We start from the raw sequence: 17,054 nt of genomic DNA on the forward strand, positions 1-17,054 counted from the left end.
CTAGCCCTCAGCCGGCTCATTCCACTCCGGGACTGCCATGACTTGAGTCCCGGTGCTGTTTCTCTGTGAGGGTATTCTAGGCTCAGCCCCCAGTGGTAACTGAAACTCCCAGTGGCTGCCACCCACACATGACACCCATAGGCAGAATCATTACGACTCTAGCACCCATGGCCCAAGCCCCCCTATTCCAGATCACTCAGCATCCCTTGAGGCAGGTCCTCCAGTACTCTGCAATTACTCCCACTCTCCCAGGAGCCAGAAGGGTAGGAATGGGGATAATTAGTGAGAGGGTGACAGCTCTTCTTCACTACCAAGAATTTCTCCCACCTCCTGGAGGCATTTCTGCCTTAAGTTCTTTCTACCATGCACTCTGTTTCACTATCACAGAGCTGTTGGCTTGACTCCATTGCTTAACTCCTTCAGCCTCTGTGGGAAGTTGGGTCAGCAAAGCTCCTAACTCACAGTTGTTAATTAAGCCCAGAGAGTTAAGAAATTTGTCTAAAGTGAAAAACCAAACCAAACCAAACCAAACCAAACCAAACCAAACCAAACCAAACCAACAACAAAAAACTTAGTAAGCAGTAGTGCCAAGACTCAATCTGAAGTAGTTTAGACCAGACTACCAGAGGAGAACGATGAAGATTTGGAGTTGAAGAAGGAAGGCAAAGATGTTGATTGCTCGGTGATGCACAAGTGGGAATGTGAGTGTGAGGGCAGGTTCAATACCAGGAGGCTGAGAAGGTGAAAGGAACACTGCACAGCAGATTTCCAACCCAAGTGCCAACTTCAAATCCCAGTGGTGGTTGCTTTGCTGACAGCCCTGAAGCAGGAATCACTCAGGATCAATGGAGGGCATCAGGGCTCGTGGGGAGTCACAAGGACCAGACCTGAATATTAGCTAGGGTTTGAGTCCTATGGAGGAAGGTGGAGAGAGCCTCGAGAGGAATCTCAGGCCAGATTCCTCTTTGCCTTGCACACTTTAGCTCACAAAGACCTTTGTATTTCTCTAGGAGCATCCCATCTCTCAGCTATACAATGTGGTCTGTGGCTCTAATACAGTTCAAAGCAACACCCTCCTCCAACAATCCCCCTGAATGATCACGATATTTAAGGATTCATTTGGAATGGTCTCTTCCATTTACTGTCACCCAGGAACCCCTGCCCGGCACGCCCAATGATGGCACAGGTTTCTGTTGAATATCTGTGGGCCAACAGGTTTTGCTGAGGATGATTTTGTCCTGTTCCCTATACCTAGGATATTAGGTATTATCTGAGACAGTTTTGGAAAAGGCATATTACTGGCACCTTGTGGGTGAAGACCAGCGATTCTACCAAATAATCTATAGCATGCAAAACAATCCTTATACCAAAGAATTGTCTAGCTCCAGATATCAATAGTGTTGAGGTTCAGAAACTTTGCCATAGGCACAGAAGGCAAAGTACAGCTTAAGGGACTTCATGGGCTGGGGTACCTGTGGTGAGGACAAAATGCTAAGAAGATCTACTCCCTGTAACTGGCCCCTGGACTCAGGGCTATGTTCTGGGGAAACCATGAAGGACTCTCAAGAATGCTCTCCCATTGAGCATTCTTGGCAGGACCAATCATAGTGAACACCCTAATGTTTTCAGTATCATTCGGAACTTAACCTTCTCCTTTCTGAGTCCCCACAGCATCTTTCACTTTGTTAATACTTGTTTCCCTCTGGTTTGCCTGAGGGTTGTTGGTCTCGTTGCCTCTCAGCCCTAACATTGGCCCCACTGTACTCACTTCTACCATTAACGGTTATTAGGAGGAGGGGCCTTTGGAGGAAGTGATCGGATCATGAGAGTAGAATTTCCATGACTGAGATCAATACTCTTAGGAGACAGGCCTCAGGAGACCACTCTTCCCCTTCTGCCATAACAGGAGATAACAAAGAAGCTGGCACTGGTGTGAAAGCAGGCCATCAGCAGACCCTGAATCTGCAGCCTCTTTGATCTCGGACTTGCCAGCCTCCAGAACTCCGAGCAATACGTTTCTGTCATCTATGAACCATCAATCCATGTTAGTTTCTTTTGCAGCTTGAACAGACCAAGGTATCAGCTGTTAGTGTTTTGAATCTCAGATTCAATGTCCACCATAGGCTCCCACTGGGAATGCTTGTTTCTCAGCTGGGTGCTGTAGGAGGCTGTGGTATCTTTAGGATGTGAGGCCTGGCTGGCAGAAGGAGGTCACTACAGGCGGGCCTTTGAACGTTATAGCCTGAACCAGGGTATATAAATATATAGCATATGCTATAAAGAGGAATGAATATACCGGTTATCAGCCACTCACTAGGAATTCTGCTCTCAGCCTGTCTGTAGGGGGGCTTCCCTGGCACACCTCCCACTGGACCCTCCCCCTGACAACACTTGTCATGGCTGACAATCTTTCACGTGATTATTGAGTAACACCTAGCGCCTACCTTGGGCTGTAGGATTGCATGAGGCAGATATTTCACATGTGAGGGGCCCCCTGGAAGTAAAATGGCTAAAGCAAAGTTGGTTTGGCAGCTTAGGAGGTGGGTTTGTTCAAGTCTTGAAACAAGCTTTGGTGCCTTGGTGAGAACCAGACCAGTGGAGTGGGAGGGGCCTGGGAGGGCCTCTTAGAAGAGCAGAGCCAAGAACATTGTGATGTACTAGGATTGAGGGGCTGGACAAAGGACAGAGGGATGAATGGGACCTGCAGACCAACTGGGTTACCGTGGGAATCCTGGGATAGAGGGCTAGCTAGTCCTGGAGGGGAAGCCACTGTGCCTTTCACCCCAGGATCCCTGAGCGGGATCCTGCTGTGATGCTCTGAGACGTGTTGTTGTGATGGGATGGAACAGGGCAGGCAGAAGCTGTGTCCACTCAGTAGCCTGGGCACTCCCCCTGAGGTTGTCTGACCCCTTGGCCTCAACCTCCCACCCTCAGGTGGAGCCAGAGGAATTTGTTCAGAGTATTGCCAGGGAAGCAGGCCAGTGGAGCAGCCGGTGGAGGCACACAGGGATGGAAGGCAGATTACATGTCACTTCCTATTAGCCACTCCGGCAACTTTCCTCATCCACCGAGAGAGGAGAGAATTAATTTTAATCTTGAGGTCAAGCCAACAGCAATGATAACACTGAACCAGAAGGAGGTTACATGTCTCTTCCCGCCGTGAGCCTCTCAGAATGCCTTAGGGAGGGTCAGATTTGTTTACCTGTGAGATACATCTCCTCCCCTTCCGTGAACATCTGGTGGCAGCGTACACATCTGGCACAGGTGGGGTGGTAGTGTTTCCCTCCTGCCTGTGGAGATCAGGATATGAAGCAGAACATCAGAACCGAGGCTGCCGTCTGGTAGGGGCTGGTGAGGGAACACTTCCTGGATATATTGGTGGTGTTGGTGTTTCTCTCCATGGCCCCGTGGTTGGTTGGGAGGCCACCCAGGAATATCCACACACATATGAGAGTCTACCAAGTGAGCTTGGTGATTCCTTCATGGGTCTTGATGAATAGTCAGGGGATTTCCCTGGACATGTACAGGGAATCAGAGGACGCTACTCCCCACCCCCATCCTCATTGTTCACAAGGAAATGCCACCTTGAGGGCATGTTCCCAAGTGTGGCCCCCAACACCAATGATGACAAAGATTACTGCAAGTACTACTATATGAACTTGAGAGCTCATAACACTGGATAATGAAAGAGGAGAGAAAGGGAGCGGCAGAGAGAGGACAGAGATCCTTTTAAACCTGTTTGAATTCTGACTTCATCAAGGAAATTGTGTGCTTTAGAGTCCATGAATTTTTAGCATTATCTAAAGCACACTCATTTGTTTTTCTAAGAATGAGAACAAGTACGAGGCTTGGAATCTCCAGAAACAAGAAAATTTGGCCAGAACTATATTCATTTTGGGTTGTCTTCAATTTGGCAAATGTCTTTTTTTTTTTTTTTTTCTGTTATGTTGTACCAATTATCTGTTAAGTGAGTCAACTTAAAGATGGATTAAAGTATTAGGTAAGGCTGAGTGTATGAAGTTTACAAACATGGCAAACATTTATGAGAATAGCTTATGAAGGACAGGCTTGTCTTTCTTTTTTTTTTAATTGGCTCAGTGTATAAATTATATCAGGTGAGATGCAGGAGCCGCTTCGGAGCCCCTAACGCCTAGGCTAAACTGTCACACCCGGGTCTCTCACACTGACCGTGGCCTCTTAAGCCTGGCTATGGTAAACGCCATTCCTTTTTGTCACATATCTTCCTTGTATTTCATTTAAAAAATGGAAATGAGTGCAGTTGCCAAATCTCTTTTTTGGGGTAGGGATGGCTTTGAGAAGGCTGTGTTTGAAGGTCTCCCTGGAAACTGGCAGCAGTGTCAGGCCACTATCTCACCTCTGCATTAGATGCTAGAATCTTATCTCAGAAGACCTGATATACACGGACCCTTTGGTGACAGGTCTAGGATTTGCATGAGGAGGGTAGCACAGAGGAAGGAAGGTGGTGCATGTTTTGATGGATATTTTTCCTATCAGGATAGGTATTTGGGGGAAGGATGAGGTAAATGGATGACTATTGGGGGTTGTGAAATCCCCTTCTCTACGTCGTTACTTGGCCTGATGTTAGTTCCAAAATTACAATTGTGTAAAGAACTATTTCCAAACAGTCTTAGGGGTGGGGTTCTTGGGATCAGCTTGTCCACTTTGGAGAGACTCTCTTACCTCAAAACTCAGCAAGAATGTGAAAAGGGCAGCTTCTTACAAAATAAAAATAATCTTCAATGCCCTCATTCTCCATTCTTTCTCGGTTGTTTATGTGGCTCTCACCAATGAGAAAACATCCTTGTTGTCAACCAAGTAAGCTGTGTTCAAACTTTAGAAGGAGCCTGCTATTTTCCCAAACAAGGAAGTCGTGGGACTGATTCTCTATTACCATGACAAGGATAATCAGCTTAATTAGCAGCCTCTTCCTAGTGTACCTCCTTATCTTTTCAATTATAGGCCATTTTTGGCCCTGACTTTCCCCATCATGGTAACAGTGCCTCGGCAATACCGAAGCGCACATCATTTTAAATGTCACATACCACCACCCTGCCCCAGATGAAAGAAACTTCATGCCTATCTCAGCAACCTTGGTCCTGGATGGCTTAGAAAACAATGGGGGAGCAGCAAGGCTGCTAGGGCAGCCTGCACCTAGCAAGGGAACAAAGGCAGAGTGATGAGATGAACCAGTTCGCCCACTAAGAAACTGGAGTCAAGAAAGTGGTGAAGAAAAATAGCAAAGAGTTGGTACTCCCAAATGAGGCCATAGAGAATGGCAGCCAAGGTCTGAAGTGGAGCAAGAGCAGGTGTGGTTCTTCTCGCTGAGGACTTAGGAAGGAAGGATGGGGCCAACACTCAGCACACTGAGTTCTGTCCCCGGAGAAGGAGTCATGAGATGGAAGGAGCTGGAAGGTTGGGAAGATGAGAAGCATTTTTAAGTGTCTGCAGTATGCTGGAAATGGGCTGGCAGTGGACTGGATAACTGCCTAGCCTGCATCCTTTTCCATCTTCCAGAAATAGCACTGAGCTTTGTTCAGTTGGACCTCCTGCCTTCAGGCCATATGCTTATGTTGGGTTAACCCTACCAATAAGCTGATTCCAACACTTTGGACACAGTGGGTTCAGGGATGGGCCTGAGGTTATCTAGAGAGGCCCCAGATGTTTGCTGAACCATCAGGAAAGAACATTTTGCAACTGGTGGTCCAAGACCCCAACACAAAGCAAAGCTTTTTCAGAATAAAGAAATGCAGACAAATGTGGAGTCAGGATAGCCAAAGATTCAAGTGATTTCAATCAGCCACATTCTCCAGCAGTGCCTAAAGCCAGAAGGATGCCCACGCTCTTATTATGAGAATGGATACATTTCCTTTTCAGCCCCCATGATTTGAATGAAGCTTCTGCCTTCCAACTAAACAAGGCTCTGCTTAACATATCCATTAGGAATGAAATGACAGTCTTCATTATTGACAAAGGCTGACTTGAAAGTAACTTGCTTAAGATTTCTTGGCTAGACGTGATGAAATTAGAATTCAAATCCATGATTATTTGTCTCCTGACCCCTGAGTGGCTGAGAGCTTTAGGCACCAGGGTGGGATCCAGAAGGCTGGGCGTTCCATACTTCATTTCTGTCTCTGACCTTGCAAAGGCGCCACTTATCTTGGATCTCCTTTTTTTTTTTTTCAGCTGTGAAACAAGGAGGCTGGAATAGTTGATTGCTAAATGTCTTTCCCGCTCAAAGGAGAAAAAAAAGTAGTCCAACATGCTGAAAGAGCTAGTACAAAACAGGGTCAACTGAAACCCAGTCACAGCTGCCTTGAAGGGAGAGACTGCCACACTGGTAAACATTAGCACAGCTTGAAGAAAAGAGGCCACTAGACAATCTTTCCAGCTGCAGCGCGCATCAAGATTCTCCTCTTGGAAGAAACTCCAGCCTTTGTGGCCTCCATCCCACTGACTCTACAACTTGCTGGCTGCTTCTTCCTCACAGCCAGGCAGAAGCAGCCAGCAATTGCTGTTTAAGGAAAACTTTCACCACATGTACTGGCCTTTCCTCGGGCCCCTCCTTCCTTAACTTCTCTGCGTTTTGACCAACACTCCAACTGGCCTGCCATGCTTCCTGGGGCTCCGTCCTTTCACGGCATTCTCAGTTTTCCTCTCACTTCCCCGTGCACACGCACATCGTCTATGTGTGCAGGTTCATGTGTGTGTGCACAAGCTTGTGAGGGCCGGAGAATAGTCTTAGCTACCATTCCTCAGGAGCTGCCCACATTTAAAAATCTTTTCATTATATGTGTATGACTGCGCTGTCTTTCTTTATATCTGTGCATCATTTTCATGCCTGGTGCCCACAGAGGCCAGAAGAAGGCATTGGATCCCCTGGAACTGGAGCTGTAGATGGTTATGAGCTGCCACAGAGGTGCTGGGAATCGAACCTGGATCCTCCGGAAGAACAGCCAGAGCTCTTAACCTGAGCTATCTCTCCAGCCCCTTCACCTCGTTTTTGGAGAGAGGGTCTCTCACTGTTTGAAACTCACCAAGTAGGTTTGGCTGGTGCTCACTTGGCTGTCCTGTGAACCCCAGGAATCTGCCTGTTTTTGCTTCTCTAGCACTGGCCTGCAAATATGAGCACCTGGCTTCCTAACATGTGTTCCGGGGCTCAAACCCAGGTCCTTGTGCTTCCAAGGCAAACACGTTACCAGCTGGGCCATCTCCCCAGTCCTCCTCCTTTAGCCTTGATTATCTCTCTTCTTGTAACAATTCCTGCTCTTTGTGCCACCATTTCCCAAGGCTGGTGCTGGCCCTTTTCCACTCTGTCAATATTTCGTCTGCCTTGGAAATCCTGACTGTTGTCCCTGGTACCGTTATTCACTTCTGAGTGCTTTGACATTGGCCTCTCCAGGTCTAGGCTTTGTTGCTGGGTTTTGATCTATGTTCCTGTCTGTCTTCTTGCAGACTTCCTGGGATTTCAATCACAACCCATCTGACATGCTCTCCGCACTTCTGCCTGGATCACTTGGCGTCTCTTCCATTTCCGGTGCCGCAGATGCCATGCTCAGCTTGTCACCCAGGCCCAACACTTTGCTGCAACTTTCGTGTCTTCTCCCTCAGTCCCCAAACTCTCAAGTTGCCCCCACAGTGGCTGAGCTATTGAATTTCTACTTCTGTGAAGCTGGAGACAAAGGTGTTTGCCCTTGGTATGCAGTGGCTCCCAGATAGCCTCTCTTCATGTTTTCTCCAGTGAACACCATGCTCTCTCCTCTGAGGTCGCTCCTGCACAGTCTCTCCACCACACCCCAGGGCCCAGCGAATCATACATAGACTCTTTATTCTTGTATCCCACCCCCTTGGAGACCTGGGCCCAGCAACCTTTCCTGTATGCATTCCTTTTGCTCCGCTTGGTACTCTTCACTGGTCCTCAGAGATGCTTAATGTTTAGCAACTCACTGCATTTGTACATCTGATTCTCTTTGACTTCCCTACAGTTAATTTTCCACATCACATCCAGTGCAGACATGCAGTTTTATCACGCTGCTCCTTTGTAAGGTTTCCCAAAGGCCTTTCCAGCTTATACTTACTATAAAACCCAAACTCCTAAACATGATGTGCAAAGTCCTACGAAACAGATCCTCTGGGGCATATTCTATTCCTAGCCTCAATTTTCTATCTTTTTTGTTTTTCAAGACAGGGTTTCCCTGTGTAGCCTGGCTGTCCTGGGACTCACTCTGTAGACCAGGCTGGCCTTGAATTCAGAGATCCACCTGCTTCAGTCTCCCAAATTCTGGGATTAAAGGTATATACTACTACTGCCTGGCTATCCACCCTCATTTTTGCCATGCTGGAATTTCTTCCTGTTCTTTCCTTTCTTCTTTCCTTTCCTTCTTTCTCTTTCTATGTCTACCTCACCACCTCCTCCTCTCTATTTTTTTTTTAAGTTTTTCTGAGTCAGGGTTTCTCTGTGTAATTCTGGCTGTCCTGGAACTCATTCTGTAGGTTAGGCTGGCTTTGCACTCGGAGATCCTCCTGCCTCTGCCTCCTGACTGCTGGGATTAAAGGCCTGAGCCACCACTGCCTGGCTCTCAGCCTTTCATACACTGACCTCCTCATTCCCAGGGCTCTGCTCCAGTGTATCTCCTCACACAGCCCTTCCCTGATTGCTATGCTCTCCTGCCGAGCCCACGTGTGGCTGTAGAATCTTTCTCAATGTAGCCTTCATGGTAACCACAGGCAGGCTGGCGGCATTGATAATTCTGTCTACAGTAGCAGAACCAGCCTGCAATTCCTTAACCACTGTGAGATGTAAAACTGAGGCCTACAGATACAAAGATCCTCACCCCAAATAGGATTATGAATTAGCAGGAGAGACATGCCACAACTCAATCGTCCCTCTCCGTAGGCTATTATTTTTCCTTTGCACTGAGCTCTTCAAGGTAGGTGGCCTCAAGGTATGAAAAGGCAGCCTCCAGCCTCCAAGGGTGTGGAAAGAAAGCCTAGGAAGGCCAAGGACTCGGCAAGGGGTTGTAGGCTGTCTGTCACTGGCAGAGAGAGCTGCGTATCAGAGGCTAGGGAGAGCTGTTGCCATGGTGATGGACCAGCCAAAGAAGGGTTTAGAGAGCAGGTTGCTAGACAAGCTGGTTCTTAAATCAGCACATTACCAAACAGTTAACACATAAAAAGGGCTTCCATCCTGAGGCAGAGCCGGGAGGAAAATCCTAATTGTTACTCCTTAGAAATCTGTCTGAGCCTGAATCCAAAGAAGCAACTGATTTTTTTTTTTTTTCCAGCACAGCAGTTTTTGAACCAAGAATTATTTTGTCCACATTCTATTTTTGGGGTGCTCAGATGTTGGCAAGGTTATCTGGTCACAGGGCCATTGCAGTAAGCAAGCTCTGGGAGGCTAAAGCAATAGCTAAAAAGCGCGTGGGTGACTTTCTCTTCTTGGTGATGAGCTTTTGGAGTCACAGGCTGTCCTGCTCATACATCTCTGTGGTCTCCCAGCCTCACTTACCTCCAGGACCCTGCCACTGATGTACCGGTCACAAGTCTCACATTTGATGCCAAACTGGGAGTGGTAGTCAGACTCGCAGTACGGAACACCATCCCTGCAAGAGAAAGTTCACACAGGAGGAGGAAGTCAGTGGAGGGGGGGGGGAACACGTCCTTGTCTAGGACTCGGTCTGTGGTGGATGGCCAAGACTGGGAGCTTAGGAGTGCTTTTCAAGTTCAAACTGCCCCTCAGATTGACAGCTAAGGAGAGTCTGTGGAAACCTGCGCTTAATGAGATTCCTAGGCACTGACGGGGCCACTGTTCAGGGCTGTCATTTTGGGCATCTTTTCTTTTTTTCCTTTCCCATCCCCATGAGTTATCCAGACCCATCTGATTCCCTTTGTCCCAAAAGACCCCTCTGGAGAATTATTTGAGACACATTTGGTTTTCTGTGGAAGATGAAATGCTCGCACGTGGTGCAGCTTTCTCAAAGCATAAGGGAGATGTCACCCTCTTCCTTCCAGTCCTTCCTTGTTTCTCTTCCGGGATGTGATAACATGATCAGTTTCTGAAAGACCCTCAAGAGTCAACCAGAACTTTTATCCATAACTGAGAGACCCACTTGGCTGAGCTGATGGACCAGCACATAAGAAGTTTTCCATGAGCACAGTTTAAACACTGTGTCTACCCACTGCTTGGACTCAGTGAACAGAGGTCAGATTTCTTTTGAATGTGTTTATTTATTACTATTAGCGTGTGTGTGTGTGTGTGTGTGTGTGTGTGTGTGTGTGTGTGTGTGGTCCCACAGCAGGCATGTGGAGGTCAGAGGACAACTGTGGAGTTGGTTTTTTTCTTTCCGCTTTTGCATGAATTCCAAAGATCAAACTTGGGCTTGAACTCAGGTGCCAGTCTTGTGTGGTGTCTTTACCCTCCCCTCTGAGTTATCTCAACAGTCCTGCTATGGCTTATTTACTTTTCCCTACAGCTAACGGAGGGCGGGCACTTCTTGCTTTGATAGTGATTCACACAGATCACTTCATTTAATCATTACAGCAGCCCAGGGAGGTCAGCACTATTAATTTCCCAGTGCAAGAATAAGAAAGCCCAAGCACGGACTAACTAGCTAAGTAACTTTCCCAGTTCACTCAGGACTGCTTATTGTTGAGGCTCAGGCTCAGGTGGTCTGGCTTCTCCCCGCATTTTCATGAGGAGTGAAGAAAATGGGCTTGGTATATGCTAGTGTTTAGTCACTGCCTGGCCCACTGCCTCCTCAGGGAACACAGTAATCACCATGGTGGCCAGGAGAGTCCCCAAGGAGACTGTTCTCCCACTTTTGGGTGGAGGATAACGCGGCTCAGACACAGATAGATCTAAAGGGCAGGAGTGCAATTTCTCTGTCTTTAGCTTGAGCCCTACCTGGGAGTAAAATAGCATTACCTAAGTAGCTCTTGACAGGGGCCCAAGAAACCTCTCCGACTTTTTTAACTTCCCTGACCTCTAACTAGGTTCTTTTTTTTTTAATAAAAATTTTTAATTTATTACAATTTATTCACTTTGTATCCCAGATGTAGCCCTCTCTCTCAGTCCCTCCCAACCCCCCTCTCTCTCCATCTTCTCTCCCATGCCACTGATAGGGGATGTCCTCCTCCCCTTCCACCTAACCTTCACCTATCAGGTCTTATCAGGACTGTCTGCATTTCTAACGAAGTTCTTATTCTGTAGGTGCAAGTGTGAGTAACTGTGCAAAGAAAAAATGCCATCTGGGTAAAATGCCAACACAACTTCCCTTGAATCCCTGGGTTGGGGACACCTTAGGGAATTGGAAATATACATAATTATAAACAGAGGCAGATGGGAAAGGGCGCATTTACTATGTCCTTATTAGATATGGAACATAGACCTCCGGAGTCATCTTATTAACAAATGAGCAAACTAAGACTCAGAGATGTTGAGTCCTTGGCCAAGGTCACTCAGGCAGGAGGACTTCTGCTTTGAGCATCTGTAATAGCTTTCTGACTCCTGCCACTTTGCTGCAGCAGGCGAGGGGCCCAGAGACAGGTGCAGAGACCCAGGGAGGTGGATACTCTAGGCTGGGGCTTCAGAGCTCGGTGCAAGTCCCTACTGTCCCAGAGACCTAGGTAGGGCCAATTCTTGGCTGCTGACTTCCACAGACATTCCTAATGCCAAGAGGGGAATGCCCGACACCTACTTACCTGGCATCTAGGGCTGCCACTGACTGGACCTCAGCTCACCCCTGCAGCCTGGCATTCTGCTTCACCTGTGTACACACTTGAGCTCCCAAATAGGGTGGAATTGTTTAACCCTTGATGGGCTAGGATTCTGCCTTCAAGCTTGACTTTGTATTTTGAATCTTATCCAGTCTTTCGAGGCCCAGCTCGAACCTTCCACAAAGCTCTCACAGACTCCAGATGCCATCTGCAACTAGTTAGAAGGGACCCTTCCTTCCTCTGACTACTCATGGCCCCTTTTGCACCTTGGATACAGGCGGGTATGCTTGGCTGGCAACTATTTCCCCTTCTTTAGGCAGCAGTACCCGGACATTCCTTTGGAGGCCTCCATTTTCTACTCCAGCTATCTAAGTGTCACAAGGGCCACCTTAGTGTTGGGCCACCCTGGGTTAGTGTTTGAGAAGAAAATGGGCAGGAGAAGCAAGGTAGCTAAGTCAGAGGCAGCCACAGGACTTCTGCTGCAGTTTCCTCAACAAGGCCTCTCTTTTCACTAGGCTTGCTAAATTCATGATCTAAACCCAGGCACCATTGGTGGTTTTCTTCACTACTTCATCTGCCTGGGCGTAAACTTAATAGAGAGGAAAGCAGAGGAGGGAGGGAAGGATGGAGAGAGAAAAAGGGAGGAAAGAGATTCTGTAGTACTGAAGACATCTTTAAGAAGCTAGGATACCTTTGACCTTCCCATGTCTGAGTCAAAGAACTCCAATTGTTGCATTTAAGTGTGTTGCATTGGGCTTTCAGTCACTCATGACTGATATTTATAATTCACGGGCTCTTTCCACACACCCCTGGTGTCCTAATTCTTCCTGTCCATAGCTTGTCTGCCTTCTTGATGTGTCTCCACCACAGACACCATGTGCTCTGTAGCTCTGCAGGCTCACCACCAGCTTTGGGCCAGGCTGGGGCAGAAAGTGTCAGAGTCCAGAGGATCTTGTTCACAGTTGCCTTTGGGTATTTGAATATACATGTGTGGTCACTAGTGATGAGGCCTGAAGAGAACATGTCTAAAGCTGCTGTGTGTGAGACTCCGAGGTTGAATCCTCTCTCCAAATCAAAGCCCCTGCCCTGGGAGGGACAGAGAGTAAAGCTATCACTGTGCAAGTTGCTCACTCCTTGGAGTTTCTTTCCAATGAGAGTTTTATTTTTGTTTTGTTTTATTTTGGTTTCGGTTTTTGTTTTGAGATAGGGTCTCTCTCTATAGCTCTGTATATCTTGGAACTTACTTTGTAGACTAGGCTGGTCTTGAACACACAGAGATCCACCTGCCTCTGCCTGTGAGTGCTGGGATCAAAGGCCTGTGTCATGCATGGCCATGAGATATTTAATGTCATGTCTATCTAAAGCTGTATGTTAGTTCATTGTCCATAATGAAAGCTCAGTAAATGGTAGGGAATGTTGTTGTTATTACAAATTAAGACATACACATTGCTATACATAGTTATAAATGCAGGTTCCCTGTGTATGAAACACAGCAGTCTGAGGGTAGTAATGGGGGAATGGAGGTGGGGCGTGATGGTGTGGAACCACCTTTGAGTTGGAGGCATATGGAAGGAAGGAAAGGAGCCACAGGGGAAGACCACCAGTGCATCATGGGAAATGAAACAACACGGGAAGGCCTAAAGATAGAAAGAAGCTGGAGGGTGGCCACTGTGGTCTGTGTGGCTTCCAAAGGGTATGATGGAGGGTGATGCTGGGGTTTCAGGAGAGGACAGTGGGACATGCACTGTAGGACACAAAAAAACTGGGAAGCCTAGATTGGGAGAGGGAGAGACACTTACTTGCTAATATACTCCCCGGTGAGGATGACGCTACAGGTCTGGCATTTGAAACAGCTGACATGCCACTGCTTGTCCAGTGCCAGGAGGGACTGGCCATGTTTAATTTCCTCTTTGCACCCAGCACAGTCTGGAAAAACAAGAGTAAGTAGAACACCTTGGGTCCCTTTGACTTACTGCCATCATTTCATGCCAAGGAAACCCATCCTTGAATGCCTGTGTTTTGTTTTTTGTTTTTGTTTTTACAACTGGCCACCTTAGTGCTGCAGGACCCAGAGACCTAGGAGGAAAGAGGAAAGGTTTCTGGAGCTCTGGCCTGTGGACCATGGAGTGAGGGGGAAGAAAATGGCTGCCCTGCTGCTCACTGTTTATCCAAGCTGACACTCCCTTTCATTACCCCAGTGCCTGACATACTTGCATCGCCCAGGAGCTTGAGCATGCACCATCTCAGCTCCCATCTAGACAATAGGGTTTCATCACAATTCCTGCACGGTAAACTTTGAAGAGCCCTGTTTCTGGAGACAGGCTGTGCATATTCCTATTCCTTTTTAGGCAAGGGCCATGTGGTGGTTAATCTTCTGGTCAACTTGACTACATTTAAACTTCTGCAGGAGGGACACATTTAGATATGAGAGTAATTCTATACAGTTTGAATGAAGAGGGGAAGATGCCCTGAGTGTGTCTGGAAACACCCTATGGGCTGGAATCCTGGACTAAATAAAAAACAGACGAGGAGAGAGCCAGCTGGCCCAGGACCTGCATACTCTTTCTCTGAGGAGATGTGAGCATGCGCCCCCTGCCAGCAGCTGTGACACGATCCTGCTGCCATGTTGCCTTTGCCATGATGGACTATATGCATTCTGAGCCATGAGCCAAAAGACATCTTTCTTTATTAAATGGCTACTTACCAAGTATTTGACTGCAACAAGGAGAAAAATAAGTAGAGAAAGGCCATACTTGTGTGTGTGTATGTATGTTTGCCTAGCCTGGTGTTAGGTACAGAGTGGGAACTCAAGGGATATTAGCTGAAGAAAGTATGAATGAATGGGTGTCATAATGCTCAGGCAAAGGAATGAATGTACTATGCCCATCTTTCCTCAGCATGTAATGGTTAGAGCCCCAAACCAAAAATGTGCTTTAACTTCCTGCTATTCTCACCCTTGAGACAGTTGGGACAGAAAGTAGATTGGAGCCCAGTGGTCTGGTCTATTGTTCAGTGAATGTAGAGAGGGATGGGAGGGGCAGGAAATGCAGCCAGCATCCAAGGTACTTGGGAAATCCTGGGAATTCAGGCCTTGCTGATCATCAGATGGTCCACTTTGGAGGAGGAAAATGCTCGCTGGACAAAGTTTATCAGAGGTCAGACCTCCTTACTGGCATCACCATTCTCTCTCTCTCTCTCTCTCTCTCTCTCTCTCAGGCACACGTACACATGCATGCACTCACAACTTTGGAACATATGAGGAGAAGTCACATATACACATGTGAACTTGGGGGAGCCTGGCTGGACAGGTCCTGGAAGGGAAGATGGTGTTCTGGAGAAGGTGGTGTATTTAGAAGGCTGTAGGGGAGCATCTGGGACCTGATGACTCACTTGTAGAGTCAATTCCTACAGAACAAAACTCTTGGCTGCCGAGCACCTTAGCATGAGCTGGGGCAGGGAGCTCTCCAACTGCAAAATGCTTTAAGCCTTCAGATAGGCTAGAGAACAAAGACTTCAGAGATTTATCCCTTTCATTTTATTTTCTGGAATCAGTGAACAAGTCTCTCTGTAACCATGCCCACCTCCCTGCCTCCTAAACATAACAAAAACAAAAAAAAAATCATAGGTTTTAAAATTCAATGGCTTTGGTAGGTCAGGGGCCTCCTTTCTTTTTAGACAGACAGCATCTGGTCACACGTGAATAGGATAGTTCCTGAGGCTCCTTAAGAGGGTTTAGCAATTACAGAGGGGTTCTAAGTTCACAGAGCACTTGGCCAACCATTCCAATCAGGGCAAGAATCTATCAAATTGTTGACAGGTGGTTCCTGTTTCACGCTTTATCACACACGAAGGCTTAGCCCTTCTCAAGTCAGTTCATGCCGAGTTCGTGCCGAGACTGTCAAGGATGTTGTCCTTCTGTGGAACTAGGGCCTGGCCCTGTCGCTTCCCCTATTCTTACACATCAAAGAACCACCTTCTTGTTTCTTCCAGGATGGTCCATCCAATAACTTAAGGCAACCTTGGGTTGTTTCTTATCTGTCATGCCTTACATTTTATTTGCTATGGTCCAGATTTACAAGGGGACTCCATGGAGGCAGCCATTGTACTAGCCATTAGCAAAACACTCTAACTCTTCAGCGAGGCTTCCTTGGTAGCTGGCTGTTTGCAGAAATGGCCACAGTCCAGTAAAGGGACCATTTCTGTAAGCTACAGGGGCACACCTGAGATGAACTGAGCACCCTGAGCTACATGCAATTAGGAGCCAGTGGATGTAGCTACTGGAGGCTGGGCTGAGAGGGTAGGGTGAATAGAGAGAAGCTGGCCTGCGCAAGAGTCACCTCTAGCCCCAGTGCCTCTTCTAAATGTCTTCCCTACAACCATTTCAGTATAACTGACACAGGCTTCACCTAAGTGACTGTTCTATTTCACATTCTTGCGTTTTCCACCCACACCCTGTGTGTTGCCAAGTTTCTGATCTGAAGCCAGAGGAATTTTCCTTTGTAGGGAAGCCCTGCTTAGTCCTTTTGAGAATTCTGGGATGCCCTTCACCTGTGGCTTTTCTTTCCACCTTACTCTGCTGGTCCTCCATTGTACTGGTTTCTTGGGACTTTCCCCTCCTTCTTCCTTCTCCTTTCACTCTTGTCCACTTGTGCACACACCTCTCTGGGGGCCAGTAGGTTTGGGGCCATATAGAATGGGGAGAGTCACTCCCTATCCTTGGTGTTATTTGCTGAGCCAGCTGGTGTGCCTCTCCATTCCAGAATTACAGTCTTCAGCTGGCAGGAAGCACGAAGCCCCCACCTGTTCCTCTCAGATCTCTCATTTTACTATCAAAGCCTCTAGAGATCCCATGCAGCCATTTTTAGTCTGGTTGACTACATCATCTATTTTATTTAGGTCAGCAAAAGCAAGTGAGTTTTGGGAGGCACAGCAAGTTACTCACCTTCCTAGGCAAGCAGCCTAGGAAGAGAAGGCTCTTTCCAATTAGAAGGACATCCTCCTGGTAGAGGGTGTTAAGGGAATAGTCTCAGAGCCAGATCTCATGCCTTAACATTTGTGTTCCTTTGGGAAAGCCATTTATGGTCTTTGAGTCATGGTTTTCTTACTTGCAATTACTCTTATTGTAAGCCTTCATAGACTTGTAATGATTAAATGAGATATCTGTTCACTTATTGCAACAGAATAAATGCTGGAAGTGGTTATGGTAATACACATGATGGTGGATTGGTAGTGATGAAGGAGGTAGTGATGGTACCCGTGCTAGTGGTAACGACTGTGATGGTGATGACTGTGGTGGTGATGGCCATGACTGTGGTGCTGAT

The 17,054-nt window shown here is 47.3% G+C and overlaps 1 protein-coding gene across 4 annotated transcripts in view; it reads right to left on the reverse strand.

Moving 5' to 3' along the window:
• Ablim3 (actin binding LIM protein family member 3) overlaps positions 1-17,054 on the reverse strand; it is a 115,327-nt gene that overhangs the window by 36,052 nt on the left and 62,221 nt on the right. For all 4 annotated transcript variants that reach the window (XM_055622639.1, XM_055622636.1, XM_055622637.1 and 1 more), the window contains 3 exons: positions 13,533-13,659; positions 9,527-9,620; positions 3,203-3,290 (listed from right to left, as the gene is read on the reverse strand). In XM_055622639.1, coding sequence (XP_055478614.1) covers positions 3,203-3,290; positions 9,527-9,620; positions 13,533-13,659 — 309 coding nt within the window. The remainder of the gene's footprint in view (positions 1-3,202; positions 3,291-9,526; positions 9,621-13,532; positions 13,660-17,054) is intronic.

Source organism: Psammomys obesus, unplaced genomic scaffold (genome assembly GCF_907164565.1).
Source record: "Psammomys obesus unplaced genomic scaffold, mPsaObe1.curated_primary_1811, whole genome shotgun sequence".
Taxonomy (NCBI): domain Eukaryota; kingdom Metazoa; phylum Chordata; class Mammalia; order Rodentia; family Muridae; genus Psammomys; species Psammomys obesus.